At 42.3% G+C, this 15,523-nt stretch overlaps 1 protein-coding gene across 1 annotated transcript in view; it reads left to right on the top strand.

Annotated features, from left to right (window-relative positions):
* Positions 1–373: 373 nt before the first annotated feature.
* The window catches only part of TMEFF2 (transmembrane protein with EGF like and two follistatin like domains 2), a 241,593-nt gene continuing 226,443 nt past the window's right edge, over positions 374–15,523 (top strand). The window contains exons 1-4 of the mRNA XM_015566119.1: positions 374–438; positions 501–637; positions 1,753–1,862; positions 12,167–12,296. Coding sequence (XP_015421605.1) covers positions 374–438; positions 501–637; positions 1,753–1,862; positions 12,167–12,296 — 442 coding nt within the window. The remainder of the gene's footprint in view (positions 439–500; positions 638–1,752; positions 1,863–12,166; positions 12,297–15,523) is intronic.

Raw genomic sequence — 15,523 nt, 5'->3', positions numbered from 1 at the left:
CTCCCTCTCTTCCTCTCTCCTTCCCTCCCTCTCCCCTTCCCTCCTTCCCTCCCTCCCTCTCTCTCCTTGGCTGCAAAAGACCTTGCTTGGGCAGCCCACAGACGCCTCTCCTGCACCCCAAGCTCCTGGTGGCTCAGGGAAGTTGAGGACAGAATCATTCACACGCAGGGCTCCCAGGCCGGGCATGGGCAGGACCGAGCCTCCGGCTCACCCGCCCCGGTGCAGGGAACGAGGGAACCGGACCGAACCGGTGGGCAGGGCTGACCCCTCCAGTGCTGAGCGGACCTCCTGAGCGAGCTGGCGCTCTTCCTTCTCCCGGGGCCCTTGGGGGTCAGAGAGCCGGGCTTGGCCGGCGTGGCTGGGCTGAAGCCTCATGAAGCTGCCGCCCGCCGGGGTGGAAGTTGCCGCTCTCCTCTCCGGCTGCCTTAGCCTTTCCGAGTGAGAGGGGCAGCCCTTAGCGCGCCCGGAGGGTGATGCCAGCTAGTCCCTTGGCATTTCAGCTCCATCAGAAGCCGGTGTTGTCCCGCAGGCCTGGGCTGTTCTAGCTTTAGCAAGCGGGCATGCCATTTTCCAGCGTCTGTCCCTGTGGTCCTTCTGCAGTTGAGCCTGGCTGTGAATGGAGCGGCGTTGGGAGCATGTATGTGAGCTGAAGCGCAGGGAACTTTGGGGAGGACGGCATGACCAACTGTAACTTCAGGGCGAAAGCATAGCGCCCTGGGCTCTTGGTTATAGAAATTACTCTAGAAAAATCACTGTGCATCACTGTAGCTGGGGCTTTGTAAGTACCAGTTAAGATTTGCAACCCTATTTGGTTTGGGTCAATAGATTGCTTTGTTCTGTTGTTAACAATTTCTACATTTGGCGTTTTTCTAAAACTCAACATGTTTTCTGTAACTTACTCCTGCGTGGTTCACGTGTGCACGTATGTCATTTCGGAAAGACGAATTCCCACTTAGCCGTCAGGTGCTTTGTCATAGGAATATGAAACAACCTGCAAAATCAATTGTTTGAGATGGTGATAGCCTTGTAGTCCAACATGACCGGTTTGCTTCATCCCTCACTGGAGTATTATTTTAGAGATTGAGGTTGGCAATGAAGAAATTTATTATTAGCCGGATTTCTTAAAGGGATCTGCAGGAGCTAGAGAGAATGGACTGGCTTTCCAGGCAGATTGTCAAGACCCGGGCACCCCCACCCCTACCCCTGTTAACTTACGGGGGATCAATCTTCATTCGAGCCAGACAGACCATCACAGCAAACACTGCGCCTGTTTATCTTTATTATTTGGGGCTTTGTTTCTCTTTGTCTGGAGAAACTCCAAATAAGGGCTTGTTTCAGACCGTAAAGCAAAAGGATGATTAAAGATGGAGAACTGGTGAAATGTCATTCAGAGACCGTCAGTAGTTCTCTTTAAAAATGTGGCCTGTGGGGGTCATAAACTATAGTTCACTTAATGAGAAAACAGTGAGGAAGCCAGGATGCCAGTGTTGAGTATCCATTCAGCATTGTCAGTTTCAACCCAAGCTAAAATAAAAGAGCACTACTAAAAAAAAGATATTAAAAGAGAAAGGCAATGTGAAGAAAAGAAACAAATATTGATTACTTAATTAGATTTTTTTTAGGTTATCAATAGAATGACCTTGCTGTGGTTGTCCGAATTAAAATTTAGGGTAATTAAAGCTTCAAGAGACCACTGTTTTTGTTAAAGTCTATGACAGTTTTAATGACTGGAGTGTCCTCTTTACATTTGAGGCTACGACGACCGAGAAAATGATCTCTTCCTCTGTGACACCAACACCTGTAAATTTGACGGGGAGTGCTTAAGGATTGGAGACACTGTGACTTGTGTCTGTCAGTTCAAGGTAAGAAGTCCGCTGCTTGCGTCTTCTAATTCATTATTGAGACTACCAAGTGAGGCTCTGCCTTTACAACCCACCTCTTGGCAGCTCATGGCTGTGCAGGCTAAAAGGCAAGCTGGCACCACGCACAGGCACGGGGAGGGAGCCGGCTGGTGTCAGGAAGGCACCATTTTTTTTTTTAGAAATGCATATGCCACAGTTAGCATGCCATAGAGGTAGAAGGTTCCAGGGTGTTCCTCTGGTGTGCCAAAGGAAAATCATGTGTCTGTGTCTCTCCGGCGTGCATTTTATCAGTCAGCTACTAGGGGTAATAGTCAACAGCCAGTGGGAGTGTGGACCTGGACTTTTGTTCCTTTTTAAAAATGTTTTATTTTATTTTAGTTTTTCCATCACCACTTGTCCCCTCTATGCTCTCTTCCACCCCCACCCCCACCCCTATCCTGGCAATTCCCACACTGTTGTCCATGTCCATGAGTTCTCTCTCTCTCTCTTTTCTTTTTTTGCTCAGTCCCTCTACCCTCACCCCTGGACCTAGGAGCTAGCTACCTCCCCTCTATGAGTTTGCCTCTATTTTGCTTGGTGGTTCAGTTTGTTTATTACACGCCATAGGAGTGAAATCATGTGCTATTTGTCTTCCTCTGACTGGCTTAATTTCACGTATTGTTCCCGTTTGATTGGGGCTATCATCTTTGGAGAAAATTGCACTCTGTTTGCATGGTCTTCGCTCTTATTATCCTGGCAATCTGGTGAAATTTTTAAATGAACTCCTTCGCAATGTGACTTCAGAACTATTGTGTTAGTTTGGGAAATCATGGAACTTGTTCATATATGTCAATGCACCATATGCAATTATAAATGTATCTCCCAGAAATCCGAAAGAGCACAGATAGCCACAAGCGATTTCATAAACAGGAGAAAGATGGCCTTTGCTGCATGTTAAAAAAATAAATGCAAATAAAAAGAGATTGCAGCACTGTTGTCATCAAAACTAGATTATCAGTAATTATTAATGATAGAACTATTAATGTCATTATTATAGTCATCATCTAACAAATGCTTCCTCCCATGTAAATTATAAACCTTCATTTCTCTCAAAATGTTTATATAATCATACGGAACTTCAAATATCATACTAATGTCTTATATTCACCTTTGAGTGTTACTGAATTATTGTAAATACACATGAATTCTCACATTAGGTTCAACCAGGAAATATTTGGATTAACAAAACTATATAGGTACGATTGGGGAAAAATTTTTTAAGATTTTAAAAGCAATTAAGGATATAGAACAAATAAGAACAATAAACATCAAGTTCAGGTCTAAATGTTTGTTATAGTAGGTAATATTTAGATTATTGATGAAATTTAAATATTTTAGATTGAATTCAATCTTCCTGTGAGAGAGATAAGAGAATTCACAATTAACTATACTTTGGTTTATAGATAAACTAAAAGCTTCTTGGATATTATTTTCTTCTTTATAAAAAAAACCACAATGAAACTGATATTTGTAAAGCACACTACCTCCTGGTGGGTGAGCACTGCTATGACCAACCCTAATCATATAGACCAGTGGTTCTCAACCTGTGGGTCACGACCGCTTTGGCGGTCGAAAGACCCTTTCACAGGGGTCGCCTAAGACCATCCTGCATATCAGATATTTGCATTACGATTCATAACAGTAGCAACATTACAGTTATGAAGTAGCAACAAAAATAATTTATGGTTGGGTCATAACATGAGGAACTGTATTTAAAGGGCCAGAAGGTTGAGAACCACTGTTGTAGACGGTTCCATAGTGTTAGAAACATATTCCTGCATATTTAATATGCTTGTGACACCACCCAGTTGGTTTCCAGCCACAATGAACAATGTAATGGTGTTCTTTCAATGAACTACATACTAGTAAGAGAGATAGAACATGAGAATCTCAATTCAGACTTTCCCCAAATGTTAACTGAAAGGAAAATACAATTGAACAAATCATTAAAGACCCACAGAATTTGGTGGATTTCTTCTACTTTCAGTGTGTGATTCCTATAAATGTGTCTTATTTTCATAACCAAGGGTAGCCATAAGAAGTGAGCTCATATACAGTGTATAATGAATCAAGAAGAATGTTCCTGAAATGGAGAGTGATAATTCTACAGATTCTGAAAAGTGTTGGGGGGCGGGGGGGAGGAGTTCACAACATTCTGGAGGATGCATGCTACTAAAGGAAAATGTACAATTTTCTTATTAAAGGAATGGTGTTCAGTTTTCAGGTTCCACAAAAGGTTTTGGTAAAACTTTTATCAACAAAGAGATTTGTGTTTTTCATGCGTTGGTCAGCCAGCTAAATATGTCATTAATTTAAACAGTCCTTGAGTGTAATAGATGGAGGGAGGGAGGACTGCAAGTTTGAATACGAAACGAGAAATGTAAATGTTCTGTAACATTTTAAGTTTATTGCTAGATCACTACTGCCATTAGTTTATGCTTTACAATAGTTGTCAGTGTGTCAGGAGAAAAGAAACATTTTCTTAGTGGAATATTTAGACTCTGCACCTACCAAGAATCTACAATGGCTGAATTCAGTTGAAGATCAAAGAAAATGAACAAGTTGTACAAAGTATAAAAGATAGGCTATTTTGGGCTAAGAGTATCTGGAGTCAGTCTTTTCCCAATACTTTTCAATGGATTTGTGTGTTTTTATTTAATTCCCTGGTATCTGATAGAGCAGTGGTTCTCAGCCTTCCTAATGCTGCAACCCTAATACAGTTCCTCGTTGTAGTGACCCCCAATTTCATTGTTACAAATTGAACATAATTAAAGCATAGTGATTAATCACAAAAACAATATGTAATTATATATGTGTGTTCTGATGGTCTTAGGCGACCCCTGTGAAAGGGTCATTAGACCCCCAAAGGGGTCGCGACCCACAGGTTGAGAACCACTATGATAGAGATTTCCTGAAAATCTATTGTCCTGTGTACTATTCTGAACAATAAAAGGTCACAATTCTTTCATTCCATTAACATACACACTATCATCTTTTTGGCTGAGAGATAAATTTCAAAGAGAAATGGGTGTATGTGTATATAATTGAAAATGTTTTTGGGGATGTGCCCGCAACCCAGGTACATGCCCTTGACCGGGTCGAACCTGGGACCCTTCAGTCCGCAGGCCGACGCTCTATCCACTGAGCCAAACCGGTTTCGACAAATGTTTTCCAATTTAGATTTTTATTGGAGCACTAAAGTGAACATGTAGTTCCTTCATTTCTTTAATTTTTATTTTATTTAGTTATATTTATAATTGAATTGATTGGGATGACACTGATTAACAAAATTCTATAGGTTTCAGTTGCATGATTCTATAGCACGTCCCCTGTACACTGTAACGTGTGTTCGCCACCCAAGTCAAGTCTCCATCGTTGCCATTTGTCCCCCTACACCCTCCTCCACTACCCCTCCCCCCCTGCCCCCAAAACCTACAAGTACCACACTGTTGTCTGTGTCCATGAGTTTTTTTCTCTTTTTTTTTTCCTGTTTTGCTCAATGCCTCTCCCCACTCCCTCCCCCAGCTGTCAGCCTGCTCTCTGAAAGGAGCCAGTCAGAGAAAAGACAGCGCCACAGGATTTCCCTCGTATGTGGACTCTAATGAACAAAGCGAACTAACAAGCAAGATAGAGGGAGACTCACAGACAGGGAGCCTTCACCTCTTTTCTAATTTACAATCCATGTATCCTCCCTTCAAACATACCCAATGGTCCTTGTGTCCTGGTGGGAATGAAACCAAGGGCTGCACTGAACCCTAGGTACTATGCCTTTTCCCATATTTACATACCTATGGCAGTTTAATTTATAAAGGAGGCACAGTAAGTGATGAGCAGCAATAACTATAATAGAATAGACAAATAAAAGCATAGACTGTAGTAGTTACGTCCACATGTTCTGCCCCTCACACACAATGTCTTGTACTGTGTTTACCTTATCACGCAAAGGAAGCACTTGATGGCATATCCGGGTTGCCAGAATCACCCCTGTTGTGCTTGAGGCCATTTAGTAAAATAAGGGTTATGTGCACACAAGCACTGCGATACTCCAGCAGAGCTGATAACCACGGTAGCTACTAGGTGACTAATGGGCAGGGAGCCCCTGGACAAAGGGGTGATTCACACCCGGTGGATGGCCTGGTTGGTGTGAGCTTCTATCACGCTCTGCAGAAAGGCGCCCCAGTTGAAAGCAATGGATTTGATTTCGAGAATTTTCAGTTTAATATTTTCCAACTGATATTAACTGCTGGTAACTGAAATCATGGAGGGACTTCTATATCTCATTTATTTCTCACAAGTGAGTGAAATAATTATTTTCTCTTTTTAAAGATGAGGAAGTTAAGGCCCATGAATATAATAACTTACCATTGAGTGGTGATCCTAAAGCAAGAATGGAGTCCTTTGACACGAAGCCAAATATTTTCCTAGAATATTATGCATGCTAATAAAAATATTAGTAATAACTACAAAAGTACAAATTTATTGTGGAGGACTCTTAATGTCACAAGTAGTACAACCACCCTGGCCAGTGTGGCTCAGTTGGTTGAGCATTGCCCCATGCACCAAGGGGTCCCTGGTTCGATTCTCCTTCAAGGCACATGTCCCAGTTTTGTGCTCCATCCTCAGTAGGGGGCAGGCAGGAGGCAGCCAATTGATATTTCTCTCTCATTGATGTTTCTCTCTCTCTCCCCCTCTCCCTGTCTTTCTTTAAAATCAATGAAAACATATTTCTTAAAAAGTAGTACAACGAATTCTTAGGTGATGATATGAGTTCCAGAAATGGGTTTCAACCTTGTGTATCCTACATTCCCATCCGTATACCAGGGGTGTGCTGGGCTATCTGGTAAGTCATTTGTGGAGATGAACATTTAGAGACAATGGAGGGATGGATAGATATGTACATAGATGGATGGATGAAAGGAGAAGGAAGGAAGGAGGGAAGGAGGGAAGGAGGGAAGGAGGGAAGGAAGGAAGGAAGGAAGGAAGGAAGGAAGGAGGGAAGGAAGGAAGGAGGGAAGGAAGGAAGAAAAGGAAGGAAGGAAGGAAGGAAGGAAGGAAGGCAGACATGCAGTTATTCGTATATAACACTGGACAAACAATGATCAATTATCACTTTATAATTTAAAAATATGATGAAGCCTTAATGTGTTCTGGGTATTACTCACCCAAACATTCAACTTTTTTATCTAATATGCCATGCTTTAAATCTGCAATTATTCCACTTACTAGGACTGCATAACAAGTTTTCCAGAACTTAGTGGCACAAAACAATGAACAATATTTTGCTTATGAATCTGTAATTGGACATGCCTTAATGGAGACAGCTCATCTCTTCTCCCCTGGGCGTTGGCTGAGTGAGGGAGGGAACTGGAAGGTTTGGTTCTGTGCTCATGTCTGACTGTCAGCTGGGAACCTTGGTCCTTTCTGTGAATCTCTGTATGGACTAGTTTGGGTTTCCTCAGAGCACAGTGGCTGGATTTCAAGGGCAAGCATCCATAGAGAGAGAAAGAACCGGGTAGAAGCTGGATCCTTTAATGACCTAGCACCATAGTCACAGGCCTGCCCACTCTTAAAATCATAAAAATGTTTCCATATACAGAAACATACATAGATGCAGAGACATAGAAGCATGGAACAGACTGTGGAATCTCAGAGGGAAGGCAGGGGTGGGTGGGAAAAGATCAACCAAACACGTTGTATGCATAACCCATGGTTACAGACAATAGGGTGGTGAAGGCCTGGGGGGAGGTGGGGGGACTTGAGGGCAGGCTAGAAGGGGTCAATGGGGAGGAAAAAGGAGGAGACATATATAATATTTTCAACAATAGAGATTTATTTTTAATTTTTAAAATAAAATGATTAAAAAAAATAAAAGTAGTCACTGAGAAAGAAGTAAAAGATAGCTATGAAATGATCAAAGGGTTGGGCCATAATGCAGGCTTTTTATTTTTTTCTCTTTTGGAAGAGAAACATAGCATATCTAAAAAATTATTCCCAAGCCTGGAACAACTGGGAATATAGCAGGATTCACTTAACATCTGTGGAGAGCCTTCTACATGCCAGATTCGAGGGAAGGTGCAGACAGTATATAAAATAGAAGTTATGCATAGTTTCTAGATGCTGAAATCTCAGCTAAATGAGATCCTTACTAACCAAACAAGTAATCATTCACATAGAAACTTCTCACATACGTTTTTTGTCCATTTATAGCAAAATGAATTCCGTATATTCTAGTGTCAAGTCGTGGAATCTGCCAGTGTGGCGTGTAGCCGCTTTCTTCAGCAATGTGGGCATTTTGGAACAAAACCATTCTACTGAAAAACACATATTTGGAAAATAAACTTGAGTCTAAGACATCTTACGAGAAATAGAATCACTTTTTCCCCCGAGAGGAAGTTTGTACAACACATACATTTATGGGCCTAACCATCTGGGCCCGAGTCTTATTTCTTCTCTCACCAGCCAACTCTGTAGCCTTTAGCAAGTCACTTAACATCTGAATATGTCCCTTCATTTTCAACTGAGCAGTATTATGATTACCACTAAAAAACTATTCCAAACAACTTGGCATATTTTAATGTAGCAGTGAGCTTATTTTTATGCTAGGCTTTTCCTGTTTTAATTTATTTTTCTAATTTTAGACATGCATGTTTAAGAGTCCATGTTGGATGGTGATGGCTCTGCCAGTGAAAACACAAATTGTTTCTATTTCTTTTTATAAGTAAATAGTACAAAGTGTTTTAAAAACACGACTCTGCTAACCCTCCTAAATGCCCCCGTTAACCATTTCAAATGGGGAAACTGAGGTATAAACTTGTTAAATGTGTCATCGTTGAGCGATCTACACAAAGTCCTACAGCAAGGCAGTGAGAGAATGGGGAGAGCCCGGACGAGGCGTCACTCCTGAGCCTTCGTGACGTAGCGGATGCTCCCTCCACTGTGGTTCTTACCAGCGAGTGCCAGGCAGGGCCCTTCAGGCCGGAGCATCCTGCTGATAATCCGCAGCTAAGCTCTCCGCAGCTCCGGCCTGAGCTGCCGCCTGGCGTGCGCAGGGAGCTGGAGCTGCTTCTAGCACTGCTCGCATGTGGCGTGCCCCTCCCCTCAGACGTGGCACATGAGCACGTTAGCAGCTTATTCGATATTTTAAGATGCATCTCAGCCTTGTGTACGAGCACTCCCAGCCCTACATCCCAGTAATCTGCGGAGGCAGAGGAGGAAGATAAATAGGGAAACTCAAGGAATCAGAGAGGAAAACGTGGACCCAAATAATCAGCACACCAAGTATTGTAACCAGGGCTGGAGCTAGAGATGGGAAGGTGACCAGTGACAGGAATGCGAGGACCCCGCATGCGAGGCTGACCAGTCCAATCACCGCCCTGGTTAGGACTCATGCCTACTGCAGGGCCAGCAGGCCCGCTGACTGTCACCAGGTGTTTACTCTTACAGTCGCTCCTCCACTTGCTCCGGCACCCTTGTGGTGTCAGTGCGCCCTCATACGTCCTCTCTAGGTTCTCCTGCGCCTGGTCCTGGACACACCACCTTGTCAAGCTCCCATCCATCCACGTGGCCATGCCTCTGGCATGAGCACCAGCCCCCCTCATGGGTGTCTCCTCAGCACCGCTCACTGGACGATTCAGCTTTCACTGGCATTGTGCTGTTGCCTTTTTCTGCAGTAACGATGATGTTCAGTCCTGTGGTTGGTCGATTTTCAGATGTAGGCAATATATATATTTATCTTTATGTATTTAGAAAGCATATGGAAAGCTGACTTACACATGTGTCACCTGACCAGAATTAGTTATTGAGTTAAAGATTCTCATTAGCAAAATTTTCAATCAAAACATAATCATGTGGACAGACTGAGTCTGGGAGCCAATAATATAACTGTGGAAAGGAATTATTGTAGAGAGTGTTATCCAGAATGACTAGATTAGAAATTGTTGAAATAAAGATTTCTAAAATATGCCATATTTTAAATAATTAAATCATTTTAATAATATTTAATTGCTAAATGAATATGATTTAATGTCTAAATCGCCTTATTAGCAATTACGGTGATTCTAATATTAGTGTCATTGAATTTGGATTTACTATTGGAAGAAAAGTATATCACTGTTAGTAAAAAACTATATTTAAATTTTTCATTAGTTGATACCAAAATACGGCTCATAAAATGACTTTCATTTCAGAGAACATTGACTTATACCATTGTAAAGTGTTAGGATGATTAAGCCAATGTTACATAAAAGCAAAGAGCAACAGATAACCGGTTGATTGGGAGGGAGAAATTACAGATATCATAAGGAAATAGAGTAAAATATAAATCTCAGGTTTTACCATCAGATTGTAACTTTATTGAGAATTTCCTCTTTTGTTGCATAAATCCTTGAGTTGAATTTACCTTATGGTAGGATTTTAGGTTTATTACCATATATATCAAACCTTTCCTAGGCATCTCACTAGATTGTTGGTTTATTGCAAAGTGTTATGCATTTATGACACATTAAAAATCCAAATATTTTAACAAGAAGTAGAAGACAGCGAAGTGTTTTCACATACATGTGTATATCTGATTGGCTCTGCTCAGTTTTGGGCATAGGTGGGGTATTTGTAAATAATCATCTTCATCCTTATATTTGTTGTGATTAAACAATGAAACGCATCTGTAGTGGTCATCACGAGATAATCATCTCTGGCATAGTTCACAGGCCTGGGACACAGCCAAGTACCTCCAATGCCTTAGGCCAGTGGTCGGCAAACTGCGTCTCGTGAGCCACATGAAGCCCTTTGGCCCCTTGAGTGTGGCTCTTCCACAAAATACCACGTGCAGGAACGCATGTATAGTGTGATTGAAACTTCATGGCCCATGTGCAGAAGTCGGTATTTTGTGGAAGAGCCACACTCAAGGGGCCAAAGAGCCGTATGTGGCTCGCGAGCCACAGTTTGCCGACAACTGCCTTAGGCTGTGATTATATTATGACTAGAGGCCTGATGCACGAAGATTCGTGCAAGAATAGGTCTTCCTTCCCCTGGCTGCCAGTACCACCTTCGCTTCGGCCCAGAGCCGCCTTCCGCCTTTGCACGCTGCCCAGAGGCCTGCAGCAGCCGGAGAGGGGCGGAACGCCTGCATCATTGCCATGGCGACGAAGCAAGCTTCCTGGTCCAGCTGCCGCCATCTTTGTCGTGTCAATTTGCACATTCCCTCCTTATTGGCTGTGGGCACCGCCATCTTTGTTGTGAAGTGATGGTCGATTTGCATATTCCATCTTTATTAGATAGGATGAGTGTCCCCTGCAGGTTGCCTGATTTCCATTGTAAAATGTGTACTTCTTAATAATAAGACTTTCTTCCGAAACCGGTTTGGCTCAGTGGATAGAGCGTCGGCCTGCGGACTGAAAGGTCCCGGGTTCGATTCGGTCAGGGGCATGTACCTGGGTTGCGGCCGCATCCCCGGTGGGGGACGTGCAGGAGGCAGCTGATCGATGTTTCTCTCTCATCGATGTTTCTGACTATCTATCTCTCTCCCTTCCTCTCTGTAAAAAATCAATAAAATATATTTAAAAAAAATAATAAGACTTTCTTTAAACTGAACTTTTCTCTTTATGAAATATATAATAGTCATAGTTTTGAATAGTCAATAAAGTTTACATGTAGTTCATTAGTTGCTGAATTTTTTCCTGTACTTCATTTCTCTCTACACTGTATCTACATCAATATCCCATATCTAATGATATAAAAATTAAGTGGTAATCCAAAGGTCTTATCAAATACTTAGAAATTTGTAAAGATTAAAATTCAACAGAAAAAATAATCATGCTAAAGACTAGCTGAATTCTCTGGCATTTCAGTTAGACACTTTTGCTCTCCAAATGTAGACATTGCCTATTTCCTAATAGCTTTTAGCCTGTAGCATGTTTTCTTTTTCCCACCAAGCCCGATGGGCCATGTGTCAGAAAAACAGTATTAAATAATATTGGTAATATTTGTTGCTATCTCTTTTTCGTATTGCTTGTCTGATCACTTTGCTGGAATTGCCTGATCAATTTAGAAGGCTCCTTTTCAATCCGAATCAAACGACTGGCTGGCTGGCTTGGCTTGCTTTTGTGTGCCTTTGAATGATTCCTTTGCAAGGTCAACGACGATTGGAGGCAATGAGGATCGCTGAAAGGAAGACAGGCGCTTCCTACTGTAAATGATGATTTCTGTTCACCAAGTCAGAGCTGTGCAGACTGGGTGCTAACCACAGGGGTCCCTCTGTGTCTCCCCAGTGCAACAGCGACTACGTGCCGGTGTGCGGCTCCAACGGGGAGAGCTACCAGAACGAGTGCTACCTGCGCCAGGCGGCCTGCAAGCAGCAGAGCGAGATACTCGTGGCGGCGGAGGGCTCGTGCGCCACCGGTATGTCTGTGACCCTGACGACTCCCTGAACCTGCTGGATGGAGTCCCAGCCCCAAAACCATGTCTTGCTTTTTTTTGTTGTTATCTTCAGATAATAATTCAGACTATGTATTGGCTAGACAAGCCTCTGTTCCTTTGTGCAAAGCGTACCTTATTCTTAGTCTATGTCTTGTTGCATTTCAGATCATTTCTGGAAGAGAAAATCTACCATGAGGGCGTTGGTAGATTTTATTTTTTTAAATTGGTCTTTTTGTTGAAAGTATTACAGCTGGCTCCCTTTCCTTCCACATTGAGCCCTACACCCCTCTCCTGCCCCCTCTCCAGGCCTTCCCCACTGTGATATTGGTAGGTTTAATACATGTTATTTAATGAAGTGCAGGCAGTTGACTAATATTATTAAAAATCTAGATTGAGCACCCAGTTCTCAAATATACAGACACCTCTCTATGCATGGATGCATTTGTATGTTTTGAGTAATAGCATTGTCTGCTGGATTTGGGCTTGAAGGCAAGAAGATGCTGAGGTTAGCAGCTCTGCAAAATGCCCTCCAGCCGTTGAGTAGATTGTTGTGAAGACTGTATTGGTGGTGGACGTTGCTTCTGATGACACCTGTCCTTCCTGACACAGGCAGCCTGGGACTCCACAGCGCTCCGAGTTAGAGCGTTAAAGCACTCTGTACAGAAAGTGAGGGAAAGAATAACAAAGTCACAGATAATGCTCTGTAGCTTGTCAGGCTTCCCTTTTGCATACAGTGGCTCCCAGAGCTGAGCAGCATCGCAGGCAGGGAAAACGCCCAACCCAATGAGCAGAGCCTGACTCACGAAAGCAGTGCTTTACCATGAAGTCGAGTTTTCACAGTAGCTGTGAGACATTGAAATCACACGCGTTAAAGAAACCTTTGTGTCCTGTGATAGTTGTCCTTAATGGCAAGTATGCATCTTTCTGGAAAGTCAACATTTCTGAGGACAATAGAGGCATGGCCAGGAAAAAATAATATTGCTATAAAATATGAACTTCCTTCAATGCAGTTAGGGAATAGTGCCAGGAGACATCTGTTGTATTGAAAATACCTCTTGGGTAACAGGTATTTCTATTCCAGGGAATTGTATTAACAGTTCTGTGTGTGCTGGCTGGGGCAGGGTGGTAAATGAGAAAGAAGATGGTCTCATATTCTTGAAAAGGTTATCTTAAGCCTATCATTGATGGATTGTTAGTAATTGATAATGTTCTGATATTGTGCTGGTGACGACCACAGTTCCTAAGAATTAGCAGAAGAGAAAAGCATCCGTCATCATGGACAGCAATGCTGGCTTTCCGGTTTGGGTTTCAGTTTTTATGTAGTTTTTCCTCCTACGGGATTCTTTGCCTCACGATGTGGATGTCCTTTTGGAAGGGTGCCTGGGGGGTGGGGGGAGGAGCTGGACTGGTTGGTGCTCCACTCACTTCTTATTTGCCAGAGCAAACCGATCGTTGCTACTCCACCTGTGAGTGAAAGTGACAGCAAGAAGTGAGAGTTATAGGACCTTCCCCAGCAGGAGAGGAGGAGGATCAATATGCTACTCTCAGAGTAGGTCTCGGGGAACTAGAAAGGAAGGCACAGAGCAAACAAATTATGAAAAATCAATCCATCCACCATATCTAATGAAGAAAAAGTGAGAAATAGGACTTAGGGCAAATGGAATAGAAGGAAAAAAGAAGAAGTAACTGCTGACTCCCAGAAGCCAAGAACCAGCAAGGACTGAGGGAGGGATTTGCTTATTCAGGATCATATAGGACAGCTGTCTCTGACAGTAGCCAAGTGGTAATCAGTGGACAATACCCCTAATAAGCATTCATGAAGCTGTGATTATGACTAATGACGTTTGGTAACAAAATCTCTCTTACCTGCCAGCCTCTAAGTTCTTGTCAGCGTATGCAATTGCATCCATCTGATTCATTCACATCTCCCCATTCTGGTCCCTTCTGCGTTGGTTATACTCTGAAAATAAATACTGAGCCACGGAGAAAACTTAATCACAATTGATAAGCCATCCAGAGCTCATTCATAGGCTTCGTTTTCTCCAGGATTTAATTAGTAAGCCAGGATTGCTGAAGGCCTCCTCCATTGACGTGTGCATCTAAAAGGGTTTTGATCTGAATAATGATGGAGGGACCAAAGTAACTTTGATTAACCAGGTCTGACTCTAAATAAATTGGGATTCTGACTTTGGGTCTAAAGGAGATCCTTAGTCTTTTCTTTGTAAATTTTCCATTTATTTTCTAATGCTGTTTGACACTGAGTGGAGATGGCAAGATGTGATCTCTAGGAATAAGAGGCAGTAAAAGATGTAGCTGTATCTTCATCACACGGGGATGGGCAAAAGTAGGCTTACAGTCACGAGTCTGCGAAACACTATTAAAAAGCTAGTGTAATAAGCATAACCTGCGTGTCTTTTTCCAGATGAACAGCTGTAAACCTATATTTGCCCACCCCATATTTCATTGGACATCAACATCATTTTTGGTCCAGAAAATGGTTTTCTGTTGGGCAGTCTGGTCAACAGCCTCCCTGTCTATTTCACTTTCTTGCCTTATAAGAAATGCATTGACTAGGAGCCCAGATTCAAGTCCAACCACATGATTTTTTTCTTAGGTGTTTCTGTCTCACTAATAAAGTTGTAGTGGCTACTTCTCTCTTGTTTGCCAAAATGACTCATCTTACAGTAATCATTAAAGCTTTCCATCACCATTTCATAATGATGCCATGAACTTAAGTGACTATTTTTAAAATCTGTTGTTCCTTTCTTTCCTAAATACTCAATATGGGCCACATAAGATGCAAATTATCTTATGAACCAAACTACATGAATTTTTTTGAAACATACATGGGAAATACAAGCCGAAATTCTACTGCCATTTCCTTGATTTCCCCCAGCAATGTGTATTTATAAGGAAACCTATAGATGAATAGGCAAGGCAACATGTTTACTCAGAAATCTAATTATTGTGTTTCAGATGCAGCGCTAAGCATTTGAAACAGGATATTGTGTAGTAAGTCTCAAAACAGCCCAATGGCATGCCCATTACTGTTGCCATTGACTAGAGGATGAATAAGCTGAGGAAGGTTGAATAACATTCCTTATGTCATCCAGTGAGTAATATTCTAATGTTTGGAGCTTGGAATCCTTCAGCTTTCACACATTTCCTCTTATATTCATGTAAGGATGGAAAACTAAACAAGATATGGG

Source organism: Myotis davidii, unplaced genomic scaffold, assembly GCF_000327345.1.
Source record: "Myotis davidii unplaced genomic scaffold, ASM32734v1 scaffold221, whole genome shotgun sequence".
NCBI lineage: Eukaryota > Metazoa > Chordata > Mammalia > Chiroptera > Vespertilionidae > Myotis > Myotis davidii.
Note: the sequence above shows the minus strand (reverse complement) of the source record. Positions and strands in the feature narration are given on the sequence as shown.